At 36.0% G+C, this 18,219-nt stretch overlaps 1 protein-coding gene across 1 annotated transcript in view; it reads left to right on the top strand.

Annotated features, from left to right (window-relative positions):
* Positions 1–16,372, top strand: part of NEIL3 (nei like DNA glycosylase 3) — a gene marked incomplete at both ends in the record, with an annotated part of 35,413 nt that extends 19,041 nt beyond the window's left edge. The window contains 7 exons of the mRNA XM_084232809.1: positions 372–585; positions 2,815–2,889; positions 4,494–4,660; positions 6,555–6,724; positions 8,093–8,513; positions 14,612–14,786; positions 16,190–16,372. Of these exons, the coding sequence (XP_084088935.1) occupies positions 372–585; positions 2,815–2,889; positions 4,494–4,660; positions 6,555–6,724; positions 8,093–8,513; positions 14,612–14,786; positions 16,190–16,372 (1,405 nt within the window). The remainder of the gene's footprint in view (positions 1–371; positions 586–2,814; positions 2,890–4,493; positions 4,661–6,554; positions 6,725–8,092; positions 8,514–14,611; positions 14,787–16,189) is intronic.
* Positions 16,373–18,219: the final 1,847 nt, after the last annotated feature.

The following is an 18,219-nucleotide window of genomic DNA, read 5'->3' as shown; positions in this document are numbered from 1 at the left end:
AGATCAATAAATAGAGGAAGGATGGATGGATGGATGGATGGATGGATGGATGGATGGATGGATGGATGGATGGATATATTGATGGATGGATGGATGGATGGATGGATGGATGGATGGATGGATGGATGGATGGATGGATATATTGATGGATGGATGGATGGATGGATGGATGGATGGATATATAAATGTATTGTAAGGGCTAAAACCTCATTTTAAAAGAAAGTTCAGATAAAATAGTTTATTAAGGTCTTTGTTGTTTGGTTATCTAACTCTTATTCCAGATTAACATGAAGTGTGTATATTTTTATCATACCTCACTTTAAATGACACTTTGTGAAATTGTAACCAGACTTATGATTAATGTGTTATAGAAACTCAGCAGAAAGCCAACAGAGAATAAGAATGATGGAAGAATTAGATGTATGTTCTCCTAAATTTAGTTTCTCAAGAGCTGAAAATGAAGTTCGAAAGCAGAAAGGACGAATGCTCTGTGATGTGTTAATAGATCAGAAAGTGCTGCCTGGGGTAGGAAACATCATCAAAAATGAAGCTCTTTTGGACAGTGGTCTCCACCCGGCTGTTAAAGTAGGTTATGGGTATTTTTTTAATGATAAATCTCTATTTTTAAATACTATGAAGGGACCAACATGGAACACTTAAATTTCTATGGTGGTATCATTCTCCCCAGACTGTGTGGGCCCTCTTTCTAGTCGTGGCTCATGTCAGCTCCTAGGTGAGGGACACCCTGACTTCTACTTCAGATGTCTGTCAGTCACATCCCCCTTCTTCCTACTCCTAAGCTTCGAAAACTCGCTTTGCTTTTTTATTTTCTCCATGCTATTTATCACTTTCAAATGTAACTTAATATTCACTAGTTAGATTTATTTTTTTTAAAGATTTATTAATTTATGCATACAAGAACTGGGGGACAGGCCAGAGGTGTGGGTAGTGAGAGGATTCACTAGAGACAGAGTGGGGAGCAGAACAGGTAGACTGACTGAAATATGCTGTTGAGGGGAGCAGCGGGTGAGGCAAGAGAGGTCTGCTGCACCATGTGGGTATCTCCCTGGCCAGGGATCAAACTCGTGCTGCAGTGGCTGCAGATAGTTTCATAATGCTGTGCTTCACCCCTTGTGCCACCAGAGAGGGCCCTAGATTTCTTGTTTAGGATCTGTCTCCTCACACAGGGAAGCGACCTCTGTGAGGATAGGGTCTGTTCTGCTCACTGACGTAGCCAAATCTCTCGAATAGTGTCTGGCACATGGTAGGCGTTAAAGACTTGTTTGTTGAGAGGAGCCCACAACTTTCCTTTTGTGTCTGGCATAATTCAGTTCACACTCTACACACACTCGTGTTCTTATTTTTGTCTACTGGAGACAATATGGATTGCTGTTTCAGTGCAATGGCAAGAATGGGTCGGAACAGGGCAGTGGGAATACATGGTCAGCCAGGAAATGGAAACAAGCTTAGCATGCTTGTTAATGTAGCTTAGCTTAGAGTGAGGGAAATAGTAGACTCTTAGATGAAGATGTCAGGAAAAGAACTGGGTTTTGTGATTGTTGTTCTTGCTTTTCAATTGCAAGGACTTGAACTAATTTATAGGTCGAAGAAAGAGAAAACTGGTAGAAAGAGGTTAAAATTGTAGAAAGGAGAATGGTGATAAATTAATACAACAGAGAAGGTCAGAGAGGTTAAAACCCAAATCCAGGTAGAAGGATTACATATATTTTAGTTTCCAGGGACGAAATCTACCTTTGGGCCTTTATCTACATTCAAATAGTCTCTATCAGTTAAGTCATTTTTCACAGGAATCCAAAGCTACCTTTTTATTTTATGTAGCTATTTCTTAAGTTTTATAAAATTCAAGTCAGTAGGAAATAAGTTTTAGAAGAAGAAGAAACCAGTTAATGATACTTCTAGATTTCATTCTGCTTTTTGACGAATGTCTGTAAAGAAGGAATAATGAACAGAATTTTAACAAGGATGAGCTTTTTAAAGTCACTTAGGTTTTTATATGAAAATTGTTTTTTGGGGAAAAAAAGAACCCAGAATATTCTTACCCCAAATATTATTATTATTATCTCTGTTAAACTGAGAATTTAGCTTTTTAATCTATACATCTGTACATCTGCCAGCCATTCTTCTAGTGAAACACTGTTTGTCCATAATGTCCAAGGGTTTTAAAAATTAATGACATTCTGACTTTTTGCTGTTATCCCCCTAAACACATATGCACAATTACTGGAAAAAGTATAGTTTAACATTTCAAGGTGGAACTGAACATAACATTACCCTTGAAAACACATATGCCAAATGATAATTAAGTCTGCAAGGGTGACACTGAGATTTATGCCTGACTCTGTCACACACACACACAAAAATCTTTGGTAAGGTCAGTTTCTGAATTCTTCCATGTGTTAACAAGTACTTCGATATTAATGCATATATATAAATTCATATCTTTTTAAAGCTTGATAGTGACCTTGATGGCCATCCACTCCTATGCCTATATTCCCCTTTCTGTTAGCTTTTTTATTTCAAATCCAGCAAGACTTTCAAGTTGGCTGACTTTGAAGACATCTGACACAGAATTTAGAAATAAAATTTGTAAAAAAATAAAATGGTATATTTCTGGTTACACTATCTCTTAAAAATAAATCTTCTTTAATGACAGTTGTCATATGAAAAATGGAGCCCTAGATATATTTATATTTAAAATCTATTTGTAGTTATCTTTGACAGCATTGGCAAGTGGTATTTTTCTACAGTAATGAACAAATTATGAAATTATTTTCTGTTGTTTTCTATTTTAAGGTTTGTCAGTTAACAGATAAACAGATCCATCACCTTGTGAAAATGACACGTGATTTCAGCATTCTTTTTTACAGGGTAAGAGCAAAATTTTCCTCTACATAAAATATTAATTTGGTGCTTTTCCATTGCACCAAAAATGTTAAAGCTGTCTAGAGCCATCTAGTGGTGAGAGCATAGAGATACACTAAGGAAGGGCAGTCTGTTATGGGCATAATCAACATCTTGAAATCATAGGTCATAGTTCATTCCAAACTCAACTAACTATATTGAACTATCTTCACACAAAGTTGGGGAACAACTATGTTGGCATTTTACTTTGACTCCAATTCTACTTTTGCACCTAAAAAAATAAAATAGAGGATGTCTGCAGAAATAGACTCTATACTTTGAGGTAAGTAAATTTCCTCAATCAGATTTTGCCACTTACTCTCCGTGTGTTTTAGTTTATATACCTTGTTTAAGCTTATTTCTTCATCTGTAAAATGGGTTGGTAACATATCTCTCCCATTCAAAACTATTACAAGGGTGAAATTTGATATGATGATACTTTGTTGGTAAGATTCATATATGTATAACTTTCAAAATATACAATTTATGAAATTATTTTTCATAAGTTGTATATTTTGAAAGTTATACATATATGAATCTTACCAACAAAGTATCATCATATCAAATCAGTAGACATAAATATGTCTGTTATTTTCCTTCATAACCCATTTTATATATTCAAAATTTATGCTTTTACTGTGATCAGAAAGGCATGTACTGTGGGATTCTTCACTAATTGGCCTGAAGTGTTAATGAACTCTTGCTTTACACGTCTGCTTGGAATATCTGTGACTGTTTTAATATTGTATATGCTCACTTATTCTTCCAGAGAAAGATAATTATAGTCAACTGCCTATTTCAATATTTTGCTAAACAAATGTAAGTTAATTTGTCAGCTTGGTTGTGAAAAGTCATACTCTGGGCTTTTAAATTCACATTGCTGATCTAAACTCAATATGTTCTTTGTAAGAGCTTTAAATGTATTTGAGCAGAATAAAATGGTCACAGAGAATATCAAAACGTTTCTTGAAACAGAATTTATACCAAAGTAGAACATGCTCTCAGCTAGGATTGCATTTGAATTTTTATTTTCTTTTTTAATGAATCTATAAATTAAAAAAAAAAAAACCTGTCCTTTCTTAGGTCAACAGAAAGGATGATCTTGTTAAACTTTTCCTCCTAGAAATAAATTTTTTTTGGCCTTGAAACTAACAGCTTCAGTGTTCTAAAAATAATCAGATTTAAAGCTAATCTAGTCTTTTTCTTATAACCACATAATTATGTTTAATTAAAAAATCTTAAAAGCATGAAAGACATTTTAAATTATAGAACTTTTATATCCCTTTTAGATAAGAGGGTAAAGCTATGCAAAGAAGAGTTTTGAATACTAATGTTATAAAATAACATCAATTATTTCATATAAATTGTATTTAACCAATATTACTATTGTCAATACCTTTTTCTCAGATGAAAGAAAAGATTACGTGGACATATGTACAAACTTATGTAAATGTTTAACCAATGATTTTCAGAAATGACTTTCAGAAAGTAATTTTCAAAAATGACTTGTTAGTGACACTATCTTGTAGATAACATTTTTATTTATTTATTATTTTTTTTTTTTTTTTCAGTGCCATAAAGCAGGATCGGCTATCTCTAGACACTATAAAGTTTACAAGCGTCCTAATTGTGGTCAGTGTGGCTGCAAAATCACCGTGTGTCGCTTAGGGGAGAATAGCAGAATGACATATTTCTGTCCTCACTGTCAAAAAGAAAATCCTCAGCTTCTTGACATATGGTGAGATATCCAATTTATAGGATACTAGCTGCCCTTCTAGAATCCCAGGACTGACACTCTCAGCTTCCAGTGTGCAGCTGGAATTAGTGCTTTCATTCTCCACGCCTTCCATCTCCAGTCCATTGAGGAGAACACGCCAAGCCATGGAAGGTTAAGTTTCATTAGCTTTACGGTCAATTTCCCTCTGCAGCCGAGCAGGATGTGTTGATGAATTGGATGTGGGATGTGTGGGTAAGAAATGTTGAGACGAACTCGTAGGTTTTAGACCCGGTCAATTGAGTGCATGTGGATGTCATTTACTGACATGAAACAAACCATTAGAGTTGCAGATTGAGGGGGAAAGAGGATCATGAATTTTATTTTCCTAGTTTCTTGTGGCTTCCATAACAGCACCACAAGCTGGATAGTGAACAGCACCACAAGCTGGATAGTGTACAGCAACTGAAATGTATTCTCTCCCGGTTCTGGATCCTGGAAGCTCCACTTCAGTGGCTTTGGTCCTAATGATGGTGTGGGCAGGGCTGCCCCCCCAACAGAGGTTCTGAGGGAGAATCCACTGTCGCCTTAGCCAGCTGGAAGCTGCCACCATAACTTCGCTTTTACTCCCATCTCTGCTCTCTCTTCCAACTCCATGTCTCTTATTTGAACACTTGTGATTGGACTAAAGAAACAGGGCGATTTGCCTGTGTCAAGGTAAATTACATATGCAAAGATCCTCTTTCTTTATAAAATAATGTTTATGAATCCTCTTCCCCCCCCCCCCCGCCCTCAACACCTCTGGCCTGTGCCCCAGCTCTTGCATGCATAAATAAATACATCTTTAAAAAAATAAAAAATAAATAAAATAATGTTTATAGATTCCTAGTATTCTGACCTACTATCTTTGGGAGACCAGTATTCAACCAATGAGAGACACAGTAAGTTTGAATCCTTATTACACATCAAAAGTGGAGATTAGAAATAATTACTAGTGGGTGATTTAGAAAGGAGGCGGTAAGGGAAAAAATGCCTCTGAAGTTCCCATGTAAGTGCTTGAAATTACAGATATTATTTTGGAATAGGTAATCATTTCAAAGAGCTTTTTAAAAATATATATCAAATATTCAATATCAATCATGAGAGGAATTGCTGGGATTGGCGCTGTGATTTAACCACAACCACATGACAAGTACGACAGACCTATCGCATCTCGGACTAGGACTAGGTCAGATCTTTCTACAGCCTTTGGGTAACAAGGTCATTATAGGTAGGTGATCATGATTTATGTTTGTGACCAAAAATCTGGGTTGATTTGAATATTTGCTCACTAATTTATTAATTAGATTGGCAACATATCTAACTAGATAATCAACACATCAAGTAACATTTTTAGCTGAAGGGAAATAATACCAAGTTATTTTCATCAGTCTATCAACAAACCGACATACTGCTTGGTAGATACTATAAATTCCAGAGGCACATGACTTTTTCTAGGTACATGAAATAAATGTCAGACTTTCCTCAGTTTACTTTTAATACTCTACTTTCTGTATAACTCACTTTTCCCCCTAGTTTGGTTAAATAAACATATTTTAGCTTTGCCTTGGGAAGAGTATCACTTAATTAAAGCATTACTTGAGAAACACTTCCTAGTGGTTATGGCAAATATTTTTACTTAGTTTAAAAAAGTGCAACATTTTAATTTGAAATAAAACCACTTATTGGTTCTTTCTGCTTTTAGCAGCAATCAGCAGGGCCCAAGTGAACACATTTTATTCTGGACTAGAACTGAGCAGTAATAAACATGCAACATTTGGATATTAATGGGTCTCTAATAGCTTCTAAAGGATCCAGAATATATACAAATGAGGCAATAGTAACAGCTTAATGATGAACTTTAAAACTTATTTTCTAGCAAGCTGCCGGCTAGAAGCACACCACTCAGTTGGCCATCCAGTAGGGGGTATGGAATTATGGACTCTGTGGCGCGGAATTTTGAAGAGCAATGGGCTTGTATGACTTGTACATTGATAAATCAACCTTCTTCTGAGACATGTGAGGCTTGCCTGACATCAAGGCCAACTGGTAAGATGACTTTTGATTTTGAGTTCTATTGTAAAGAAGGTTAATTACAGGAAGTGAGGTATGTATCTTGTTCCAACTTGATATTTCATAACCAAGTAAAATACTTTCTTTCTGAGAGGCTTAAAGGCATCACCAGACTTTGCTTGTAAACCAGGCTAATATCCTGTTGAATTTTTTTTTTTAAACCGGGAGGAAAAACATGCTTGCTAAAAGAGTATGTGCCTTTGTATCTCAAAAAACTGAGATGATCACATCTGTTCTCTACTGTTTCTAATGAATTATTCAATAAAGCTTTGTTTTATGCAGATTTCAGCAACTTTTGAGTTTGTTATTCAGTCCAAGTGTTTCATAAATTGAAAGGGAGGATTTCTGTAAGAATATCTTTGCAGGTGGAATAAGAAAATGCTGATTTTTTTTCCTCTTCTTTATCCTTCCTACCCCTTGTTATTAAAATCTTTACTCAGACAATTGTACTGATTTCATTGAAATCCTTCAAAATAACTCTTTAGAGCTCACAATTTCATGCTTTCAGAGAATGTAAAACCTCAGAGGAAACCTGTGATTAAGAGCTGTCTCATTGATGTGGCTTCCATTGTGTTCTCCAAGTGTTCTTTCTTTCTTCAATTAGAGAAGAGAAAGTTCATTTTTAACTTATGAACCCCCACATTTTGTTCGCCGTCATACTGTGTTTTGTTCTCTGGGCCAGGAAAACGGCGTCACCCTTGCACAGCTTTGAGGGGTAGCAGGGGACCTGGGGCTTCTGTTTTTTACCCCCCAGTCCTGCTACAGAATCCTTCAACAGAGCCAGCGGGAAACAAGCCTTAGGTTTTCACATTGATTTCAACAATCTGTGATGGTTTTACACACTTCATTAACTATTTTATACTTGTGGAAACATATTTAATAAATCTTAAGTCTTTGTAGTTCATCTTGACTTAGTCTAAATAAGCCTCTCACTTTGTCTGCTTCTGCAAGAAATATACCCGATATTCTCGATACCGGCCTGCAATTGCTCATCTAAAGCTTTGTGGGATGTCACCTCTTAATTACCACTTTTTAACACTTTCCTAATTATAGCAAAATTAATAGCTGAATAACCTTTAATTACTTAACATAAGACAAAGCAAATATAAATCTTTGTAAACCCCATGAGTCCCCTTTAAGTTGTTAGAATTTACTCTTTATATAACACTTCATTTCCTAATCAAAAGATGGTTAAGTCTGAATTACCCATGCTTACTTTGTCTTAGTTCTCTGTGTTAGTGCACTATGATAAATGAATAAATGATTTAATTGAATAAAGAGATGTTTCAAATAATCACTATAGTATATGAATAGGAATACTGAATTATGTCTCTCTCCTTTCAGAGTCATTACTCAACAATAAAGAAAATTTGGTTGCTGTTAACAACTTAGTGAAATACCCTTGTAATAACTTTGGAAAACCAAGTGCAGAAGTGAAAATCAACAGGAAAACTGCATTTGGTACGACAACACTTGTGTTGACCAATTTTAGCAATACTGCCAATCCTTTGGAAAAAACAGAAAGCTTGGACCAGACAGGAGGTGGAGAATTTCCCTACTCGCCTTCCACTACCATGTGTTTTAGTGATAGTCCACGCCCCTCCAAGGAGAAAACAAACAACGTAACTCTGCAATCTAACAAACTAATCATATCACCTGTGGTCTGCTCTGAGTCTAAATTATTTAGCCCAGCACATAAAAAATTGAAAACAACCCATTACTCATCACCAGATCTCAAGAGTTGCAACCCTGGATTTTCTAACAGGTATGACGCTTGTAACCTTGATCTTAAGGTGTTTGCATGAAGTATTAAGAACACAGAAAAACCATCCGTCGCTCAGGAAGTTAAATTTATTTTGGTAATGTAAATCAAAATGAAACGCTAGTATAGTAATTTGCTCCCTTTGCTCTAGCTTAATGCTGGGAAATGAATGGAAATGAAAAAAAGAAATTCCTACATCTATAAGAAGTTTTTGTTTTTGTTTACTGGTTGTACGTTTCCAAAAGAAAATATTTGGAAAATGTGGAAAATTATAATGAAAAATGTTTAATACCCCTCCTCCGTAGAATCTTACTGGTTATCAATCTGTAAACATTTTAAAAAGTATTTCCTTCCAATGAAATAGTTCTTCTAAAAGGGAAACTAGTGTTTGTGGAAGTTTCTAAGGTGTCTTCTAAAGAAAGGGAATCTCAGATATTTTAGTGAGATTTCTGCTAAGAAAAGGGGGCTGCGTCTCAAGCAGCCATGTTGCATGGTCTTTGTTTCTACCAAAAAGGGACAAGGTATTCACATGCAATTTTTATGTCTGAAATGAAAACACTGTGATTCCAGTTAATCAGTACGACCAGGCCAGTATGGTTTCCTTTTTTTTTTTTTTTAAGATTTATTTATTTATACATACAAGAAACTGGGGTGCAAGCCAGAGGTGTGGGGGGTGAGAGGATTTACCAGAGACAGAGTGGGGAACAGAACAGGTAGACTGATGAAATACACTGCTGAGGGGAGCAGCAGGCAAGACAGGAGAGGTCTGCTGCACCATGTGGGTAGCTCCTTGGCCAGGGATCGAACTCATGCTGCAGTGGCTACAGATAGCTTCACAGTGCTGCATCTTAATCCCTTGCGCCACCAGGGAGGCCCCAGGTCAGTATGGTTTCTGAGAATACACATCCTAGCAGACCCCAGTTGCTGCCACTCAGGATACAGAAATTTTAATAAACCAGCTCATCCTTGCAGTTCATGAATGGTCAGCAACTCCTCCACGTGGATTTGTCCTTGTACCTGCACTTCCTAACTATCTCCATCACAGAGACATCTCTCCACAATTTTGTTCTCCAAGCTGTCTTGTTTGCTTTAGAAAGCCTGTATAGCTAGTGTTTTTAACTAAAATGAAGGGGAAGGGTCTTCTTCCTTCCAAGTATATCATTTTTTGGTAGCATCTAAAGTATCTGAAGAGGACTGGTGGCCAGCTTTCCCTGTTCAGCGATGTCGCTGCTGATGGAAAGATTCTTCCTCTTGGCAGTGAGATGTGGAAACATAGGGTGGACACTTCTCCTAGATCAAACTGAGAATTCTTTTTTTTTTTTTTTTAAAGATTTATCTTTATTTATGCATACAAGAACTAGGGTGCAGGCCAGAGGTGCTGGAGGTGAGAGGATTCACCAGAGACAGAGCGGGAAACAGAACAGGCAGACTGACTGAAATACACTGCTGAGGGAAGCAGCGGGCGAGACAGGAGAGGTCTGCTGCGCCTTGTGGTCAGCTCCCTGATCCGGGATGGAACTCATGCTGCAGTGGCTGCTGATAGCTTGAGAGCACTGACACTTTAACCCCTGCACCACCAGGGAGGTCCAAGCAGAGATTTCTTAAAGTCTCTTTCATAACAGAATTCCAAGAGAGTTTTTGATTAGTAGACGCTTTTATCTCAATTTTCTATCCAGACTCTAAATTTACTATAGTTAATCTGGATGGGTTATCCTTGACTGATTTTTCTTTTATTTGCACTCATTTATAATAACAAATTCAACTTTGGTTCGTATCCCCACAGATGATCAACATTTGAATTAAGCTGTGGGACCCTTTTTAACTGTTTCGATTAGCACACCGCCTTTTCGCTTTAACCCTAATTAAGATCTCATGATGAGAGTACATGAAAGAGCTAGTTAGGGGTGTCTGAGGGAGGAGGCTAGCTTGTAGAGAAAATCACTTCTGAACAGCCTTTTCTGTTCTGTAGCTGAAGAGGAGAGGAGATGCGATCATTTAAAAAATATTGTGACATTCGTTGTACCCAGATGAAATAGCTTGACGTATTTTTATTTCCTTAGTGCTTGATAGAAAATCTCAGACAATTTAACTAATGAATTAGGGATTTAAGAAAACATTAATGTAACCTTAAATTTAAATGATTTCTTTATAAGCCATTAGTAATAGGGTCAGATGATTAATCACAGCTCACAGCATTACTTAGAAATGCTGCAGTATGTGTATGTGTGGAATACAAGAACTCCAGGACTAAGTCTCCACAATCAATCAAGATCAACTAGCAGAATAAATGTCAAGTGATGAAATAAATTCACCCAGCAGCCTTTCTGCACCCAGCTACTTTACAAGGAATAAGTTGCAAATTACTGTCATTTATTTCATTTTTCTCCTTGTCTGGCAGCAATAGTGTTCATCTTGTGGACAAGATGCCAGGAAGAAGCTCACAACATAATATGATTAAAGCAGGTGGTCCACTCAGAGAATTCATAGCCCATTTATTTTTTTCATTAATAATTATGTGGTAATTAATTTGCCTTTTGTTCTCTTAATTACTGATCTCATCACCACATATACATGCTAGGGTGAGGAGGCATGTTTTCAGATCGGTCTTTCGATATCTATACTTGAATTTTATTCAGCTACTGGATTATAAATTAGATGGCTGAACCAATTTTTAAGCACTTAAGAGTCACTGCAAGAAACAGTTTTAAGACTTTGATGCAATCATTGTAAACACAGAGCAAAACAGTGATTTATTTTCTAATACATGTGTTTTAGATTGAAATCATCCCTGAGCTGAGGAGGGAAATGAAACTAAGAAAGTCACATTTTCTCATGCTGGGTGCCAAAGATCTACCCCTGGCCATCAGCACCAGTACCAACACCTTACACAAACTTCTAGAGTTTTCAGTCCCCAAGGATTTCAGAACTACCTGGCATCCTCCACAATGTGTCATTTAACCTCTGCTTGTTTTAATCCTTGAAATACTGCTGAACTGCAAAATCTATATTTATGAGACTAATTAGTTTCAAAACTTTAGACAATGTTTTTATAATAATGAATCATCCTATCTGTAAAATAATTTCAACCATGATAAAACAGTCATAGGAAAACCAATATCCATTTTAAAATGACAAGCCCATACTTGGTAACATCCTCCTTGACACTAGTTTTTATGATCTCTGTTCAATGTTATTTATTTACTAGTATTTATCGTGAACCTGTTAGGTATCCAACATTGTTCTCGGAGCTAATAACCTCTTCCTCAGCAACTGAGGCCAACAGGACCAAATCCTGCCTGCCACCTGTTAATGTATGTAAAGTTGGATCAAACATGTCCATTGCCACTGGTTTACCTATTTTCTATGACTGCTTTTCATGCTGTAACAGCACAGGGGAGTAGCCTGTACAGAAACTGAAAGACTATGGTATCACAGAGACCACAAATCTAAATTATGAGCTACCTGAAGAGATTTGCCAGCCCTTAACCTGTTATATTAGTAGACAATTCATGATTCAGTATTCATAGTCAAATAATGGTCCTAATTATCAAATTTAGTTAAACTATTCTGTATGCTAAATTTACCAAAGAAAATGCCCTGCAACATTTTAGGAAGTTTTCCAATGATTAAAACAAATAGGAACCAAGATGTCCTCAATTAATCAAGACAATTAATTATTCTAGATAATGTTTCCTAGCATAAAATTAAGATTAGCTGTGCATATTTAGAGCTAATATGGTCACAGGTGGCATCAGTATCTTGGTTACATTAATTGGGAGCTTTGCAACACAGTGTGCATGTGAAACATCTGGAATCTTGTTAACAAGTGGATTCTAATTCTGCCAAGGATTCGTAGTGAGGCTAGATAATCCCTGCATTTCTAAGGCGCCCCCAGGGGATGGTCAGGCTTCCAGACAACTGACCGTATATGAGATCATAGGGCTATTTTTTCTTTTTAACTTTATAACAGGAAGAAATGGTTTCGAACAGAGAGAAAAAGGGACTGGTTGGGAGATCCTGTGGCCTTTTCTTTGCATCTTGATCTTACCTTCCACCTCGCCTCTTCCCCAGAAAAACTTTACCAATATGAGAATGTAAACCTCTCCCTGGCTCTGTGGAACCCTGGAGATTTCTAGGTTGAAACAAGTAGATTAGAAAATATTAACCAGGGCCTCCCTGGTGGTGCAGGAGATTGAGCACAGCACTGTGAAGCTGTCTACAGCCTCTTGCAGCACCGGTTCGATCCCTGCCTGCCTCAGAGCAACCCACATGGCAAGCAGACCTCTCCTGTCTCGCATGCTGCTCCCTTCAGCAGTGTGTTTCCTCAGTCTGCCTGTTCTGTTCCCCACTCTGTCTCTGGTGAATCCTCTCACCCTCCCACGCATCTGGTCTGTACCCCGGCTCTTGTGTAAATAAAAAATAAATCTTTAAAAAAAAATGTTAGCCAATTGTTAGCTAAGCTGTTACTATTCATAACTTGTTTTCTTTTCTCGTTTAACTTTTTTTTTTTTAAAGACACTCTTTGTGACCCAGTTGCATACATTTTGGTCCCTTATCTTCTCTATAACCATCTAGATATTTAGCTTTCCTTAACCTCTGAGTTTATAATATTTCCTCTTGGGGTGGGGAGGGCATGAAATGGAGGGAGATTTATAGAAAAGAAAAGCCTGATATTCTTTTCCTCCCTCTTTCTGTTTTGATACTACCCATCATTTAAAAATATAATTACTGTCCTCCACCTTCAAAAAGAGACCAGTAAAGTAGTTGCAGGCAAAATATTTAATTGTGCTGATTTCCTTCACAATAATAACTGTCACTTTGATTTTACAAGCACTTTGCTCTTTGAACAGCTTCAGAAAGGACCCTGAAAGTATTTGCATTTATCCCAAACATAAAGATGTTTGAGTCCATTTAAAAAAATATATTTAAGCATCTGTTTTACGAATGAGCTTTAACCAACTTCATCACAAATAAAAGATCAAATTTCTCTGTCAATTATATCTCAGTAGAACTGGGGAAGAAAGATCTCTAAACATTTCAATTAGATAGGATGCCTTGAGGGTATCATTGTGGCAATAAATATGTGAAGAATGTAGTTTAGGAAGCAAGGGAAAGAGAAACTACCCTGATTTTTAAGAAATTACTGAAGAATGATATTTGTTCTTTAGAAATTAATGAAAAAATGAAAAAGGATGAACTTTTGTACCATTAAAAAGTTAAAAATAGGGAAGTTAAGGGGGAGGACTTCTGGTTTAATTAATGCGAGCACTTTTTCTCTTCATCTGGTTTATTAAAGAGAATAACTCATATAAAGGCATTATTAAAATATGCAAAATATAAAAAATTAAAAATAATAATGAAGCTTCTTTTCAAAGAGAAAATCCCACTGATACAGCTACAGTGGAAGCCCAGCCTTTGACCTTTGTTCACAGGATTTGCTTGATCTTAATCGTAGGAGAAAATCAAGCTTCCCTTCATTCCTCGTGGGAGGAATCAAGCTCCCTATTAGCTTTACAAAATACACATTTCTGCACTGCAGACAGCCTGTTCCTGGCTGAAATGTGATTGCAACTATTATAGTGGCCTTGATCAAAGAAAAGCATAGAAAATTGCCTTTGAAGTGGACTGTAGAAGGAGTGATCTCTTCGGCCTTGTCAGACCCATTGATGAGAGTTTGCTACTGATGAGAAAATAATTAGAGATGATTGTGACTCATTACTTTGAGGGGTGGAGGACAATTGGACTGGGGAATATTTTAGAGGAAATAAAAGGGGTCACGTGGAACATTGGATAAGAGACAGATATCACAAATGAAAACAAAGATGTGGGATGTATTAGATGCATAATTTAGCTGTGTTTTTATTTTGCAGACATTTCAATGATATAGTTTAGGTATGTAGGTAAGTTTGGAAGTAAATTCAAATTACCTGGGAAAACCAGGAGTGTGAAAGACTGAACAGTTTGCATAATCACCTGATGTCCACGGACATTCTGTAGTACAATTTCTTTGGACAAGGGGAATTTTAACTTGAGGGTGAGGTGGTGTGGGTGATCCCTTTAGCACTATTGTGCTGTAGCTATTTTGTAACCTGTCATTACAGTATACTTCAAATTAATACGACAGATGGTACTTGTACATTAAATGCTGGCAGTCCTCACTGCAGTAAACACGGCCGCCTCTGCATTCTCCGAGTTGTGAGGAAGGATGGTGAAAACAAGGGCAGGCATTTTTATGCGTGTTCTCTACCCAGAGAAGCACAATGTGGATTTTTTCAGGTACGTGTGAGATTGATCAAGCTTACTGCAGTGTCATTGAGTACTTGGGTTACTATACTGCAATAAATAGCAATCCTTTTCTGATTTTACCTTTACATTTTAAGTAGCCATATTGATATTCACTCTAAAGACTGAAAGTTGAATAACTTCAAGTTCAAAAAGGTTCATGAAAAAATTGGAAAAAAATCACTATTAAATTATTAGCATATATGATATTTGTAACCCGAGAGAAGAAATGTTGCCTATAGTTAAAAAAGAAAGTGACTTACTCACGTGACTAATAAGATGAGAATTTGCTCTTCCAAACTTGAATGCTCTATCAGAATCTTTGGTGTCTGCATTGCCTAGAGGTATATGAGAGAATCGTGTGTATGCCTCAGACATAGTAGATTTAGCACCTCCTACTAGCTATGCTGATGAAGAGAACAGCTGATTGTACAATAACAATTTAGATTAAAATGATTCCCTACATCTTTCCAATCTATGAGTCTACCTCGGAAAGTGCATGTGAGTTAGGAGATGAGAATCTTGGGTCCCCTTAATCATCTCACCTTCCACATTCCTCAGAGCTTAAGTATCTCACTACACTGAATGTGATTTCAGTGTTTACAGGTGCATATTTTTCCAACTGCTTCATCTGGTACATAGTTGAAGAAAGGAAATAATTGGTCTGCTTCAGTGCTGGAACGAAACGTTACTGGTTGGGTTTATTGAGAGAGACACTATCTGTCTTCTTTGTAGTGGTTTCCTAAGGAATTCCCCAGGGGAAAATGGATAATGATTTTAGATCTTTACCCCTGTATAAGATGTGACTCCATCCTATTAAACTTACAGATTTCTTCTTCGAGAAGCATTTATAGATGTAATGGAGAAAAATATTAAAATTAATAATATCAGTCTATTTTATGCTTCTCTTAAGGGCAAAATTAATAAAAACTAATACAATGAAATCTGCCTAAATTATTCTAGGAATTTCTGTATTGGATTTTTTCTTTTTCTAAGAGAATAAGGATGTTAAGTCATAAAATCCTAACAAATCTTTGATCTGAAGTTTTACCCAAACCACACCTGTAGCTAGAATATTGGTCATTACTTCATAACAAGATTATGGTAGTTTTTGTTTATTCTCAATAAGGCAAAGAACTTTATAAATATGTCCTTAGACAAAGAAATTCAGAATTCTGGCAATTTTCTGTGTGATACAATCAAATATGTTGGCGATGCTTTTTTCAGGATAGAGTTTTTCTTAAGGACAACTACTGAAAAAGTGTCTGTTTTACAATATCAAGTAATAATCACAACAGTGATGACAATATGACACTAATCAGTGAGCCCTGGCTCAGCCTCAACATCTCTCTAATGTCCATATTAACTCTACGGCCTTTTTTTTTTTTTCCCCACAGTGGGCAGATTTGTCCTTTCCTCTCTGCCACCATGGCAAACGCTCCATCATGAGGACAGTGTTGAAGATTGGACCTAATAATGGAAAGAATTTTTTTACATGTCCTCTTGGGAAGGAAAAGCAGTGTAATTTTTTTCAGTGGGCAGAAAATGGGCCAGGAATGAAAATTATTCCAGGATGCTAATATTTTCTCCTGTACAATAGCTGATGTTTGATCTCTTCAAACTGGGTATAATGTTTAGTTCCATTTTGTATTGCAAAGATTACTTATGATACATTGAAAATTTACTGCAGTATTTAAGAATTGTTCATTTTTAAATGTGAGCTTTCCATTCTTTATGTATTTTTTTTTTTGCCTGGATGAATTCTGTTTGTATTTCATAAAATGTAAAGTATATACCACTTTGAATGTATATTTAGTGCATTTAGTAATGACAATAAAGTATTTTTAATATGTTGTTGCCTGTCTCTAACTTCAGGGAAGCACTGTTTTCGTTGTTTGTTTTGCTTTGTTTTTTGGCTTTTTTTACTTAGGAGAGAATTATGCGGTACAATGAAATAAGTTATTCTATCTCTAAAGAATAATCTTCTAAGGTATTGCCACTACTCATTATATATGATTAAAGGTACTTCTTGTTTTCCTAATTGAAATGTAAGAAATGAGATCTCCTTTATGTAAAAGAATATTTTCTTTCTTTGCTCTATTCAGCAAACATCAAGTTCCACTAGATACTAGAGATATGCCAAGTAGTTGTAGAACTTCAAGTGTATTTTCATGAAAAACTCTGGGGATTCAGAATATAAAAGTAACAGTTAAGAATAGAAGTTGTCTGAATATGTCTACACAAAGAGAAATCAGAGAAACTGAATTAAATTTTTCTAGTCATGAATTTAATATCTGTTAAATTTTGAATAGACTATTTCAAAAGATTAGTAACATGCGTTTTTTTATTTATAGTTTCATTTTAATTTCCCTTTTTTTTAATGGAAGTAACTATATTTTACCCCCAAAGAAAGGAAAAACAACAATCTGAAGGTATCCCTATATGTTTGTGGAAAATTCCATTCAGAGCTGGTTCAATTTTTTTTTTTTAAAGGAAATCATGGTAGCTGACTTGAACTCCTTTCTCATTGCATTATTAGATTCCATTACAAAGCTAGAGAGGTTGGAATCAGTAAACAAGGATTTTAAAGTAACTGCTAAAGGAAAATTATGTCAAATAGAAATTCAAGTCTTCCAGAATACAGAAAAATGGAAATTGAAAATGTCTAAATAAATATCAAATATTACTTTTGCCTCTTAGTTTCTATAAAATACTTGGGACTGTTCAAAGCAAAGAAAAATTACGTGGTAGTGTGAGACTTACAATGTTTATAACATATGTGACAACTATAGATAGCACAAGGACAGAGAAGGTGAAGAAACTTTAGGATTGTAAGGTTTTACATTTTATCTGAAGTGGTACCATATTACCTCTAGTTATAAAAAGTGAAGTATGTATATCTAATATCTATTACCAGATTTGGAAAATTTTTAATCCTGTATTTTTAGTTCCTCTTAAATGCCTTTTATTTTTGTTTAGTTTTTATTGAAGTAATATTGTTTTACAATATTGCATATGATTTAGAGGTTTAGGATTGCCCCCCCAAGTATTGTTATCACACCACAAGCATTACTGAAATTCACATGGAACCACAAAAGACCCTGAATAGTCAAAGCTATCCTGACCCTCAAAAAAAAATAAATAAATAAAAGAGAGAGAAACAATAGTGTTATCATGTTCCTGGGCTCCAAACTATACTACAAAGCTATAAAAATCAAATTAGTATGGTGTAGGAACAAAGCAGACACCCAGACAAATGGAATAGAATTGAGTGTGCAGAAATAAATCCACACCTGCATGGACAGTTAATCTTTGACAAAGAAGCCAAGCATATACATTGGAGACAGGAAACCTCTTCAATAAGTAATGTTGCAAAAACCGGACAGTCACTTGTGAAAGAATGATACTCAGACCACTATCTCTTGCA

This window comes from Talpa europaea, assembly GCF_964194135.1.
Source record: "Talpa europaea genome assembly, chromosome: 4".
Classification (NCBI taxonomy): domain Eukaryota; kingdom Metazoa; phylum Chordata; class Mammalia; order Eulipotyphla; family Talpidae; genus Talpa; species Talpa europaea.
The sequence above is the reverse complement of the archived record's forward strand: the minus strand, read 5'-3'. Positions and strand labels throughout refer to the sequence as shown.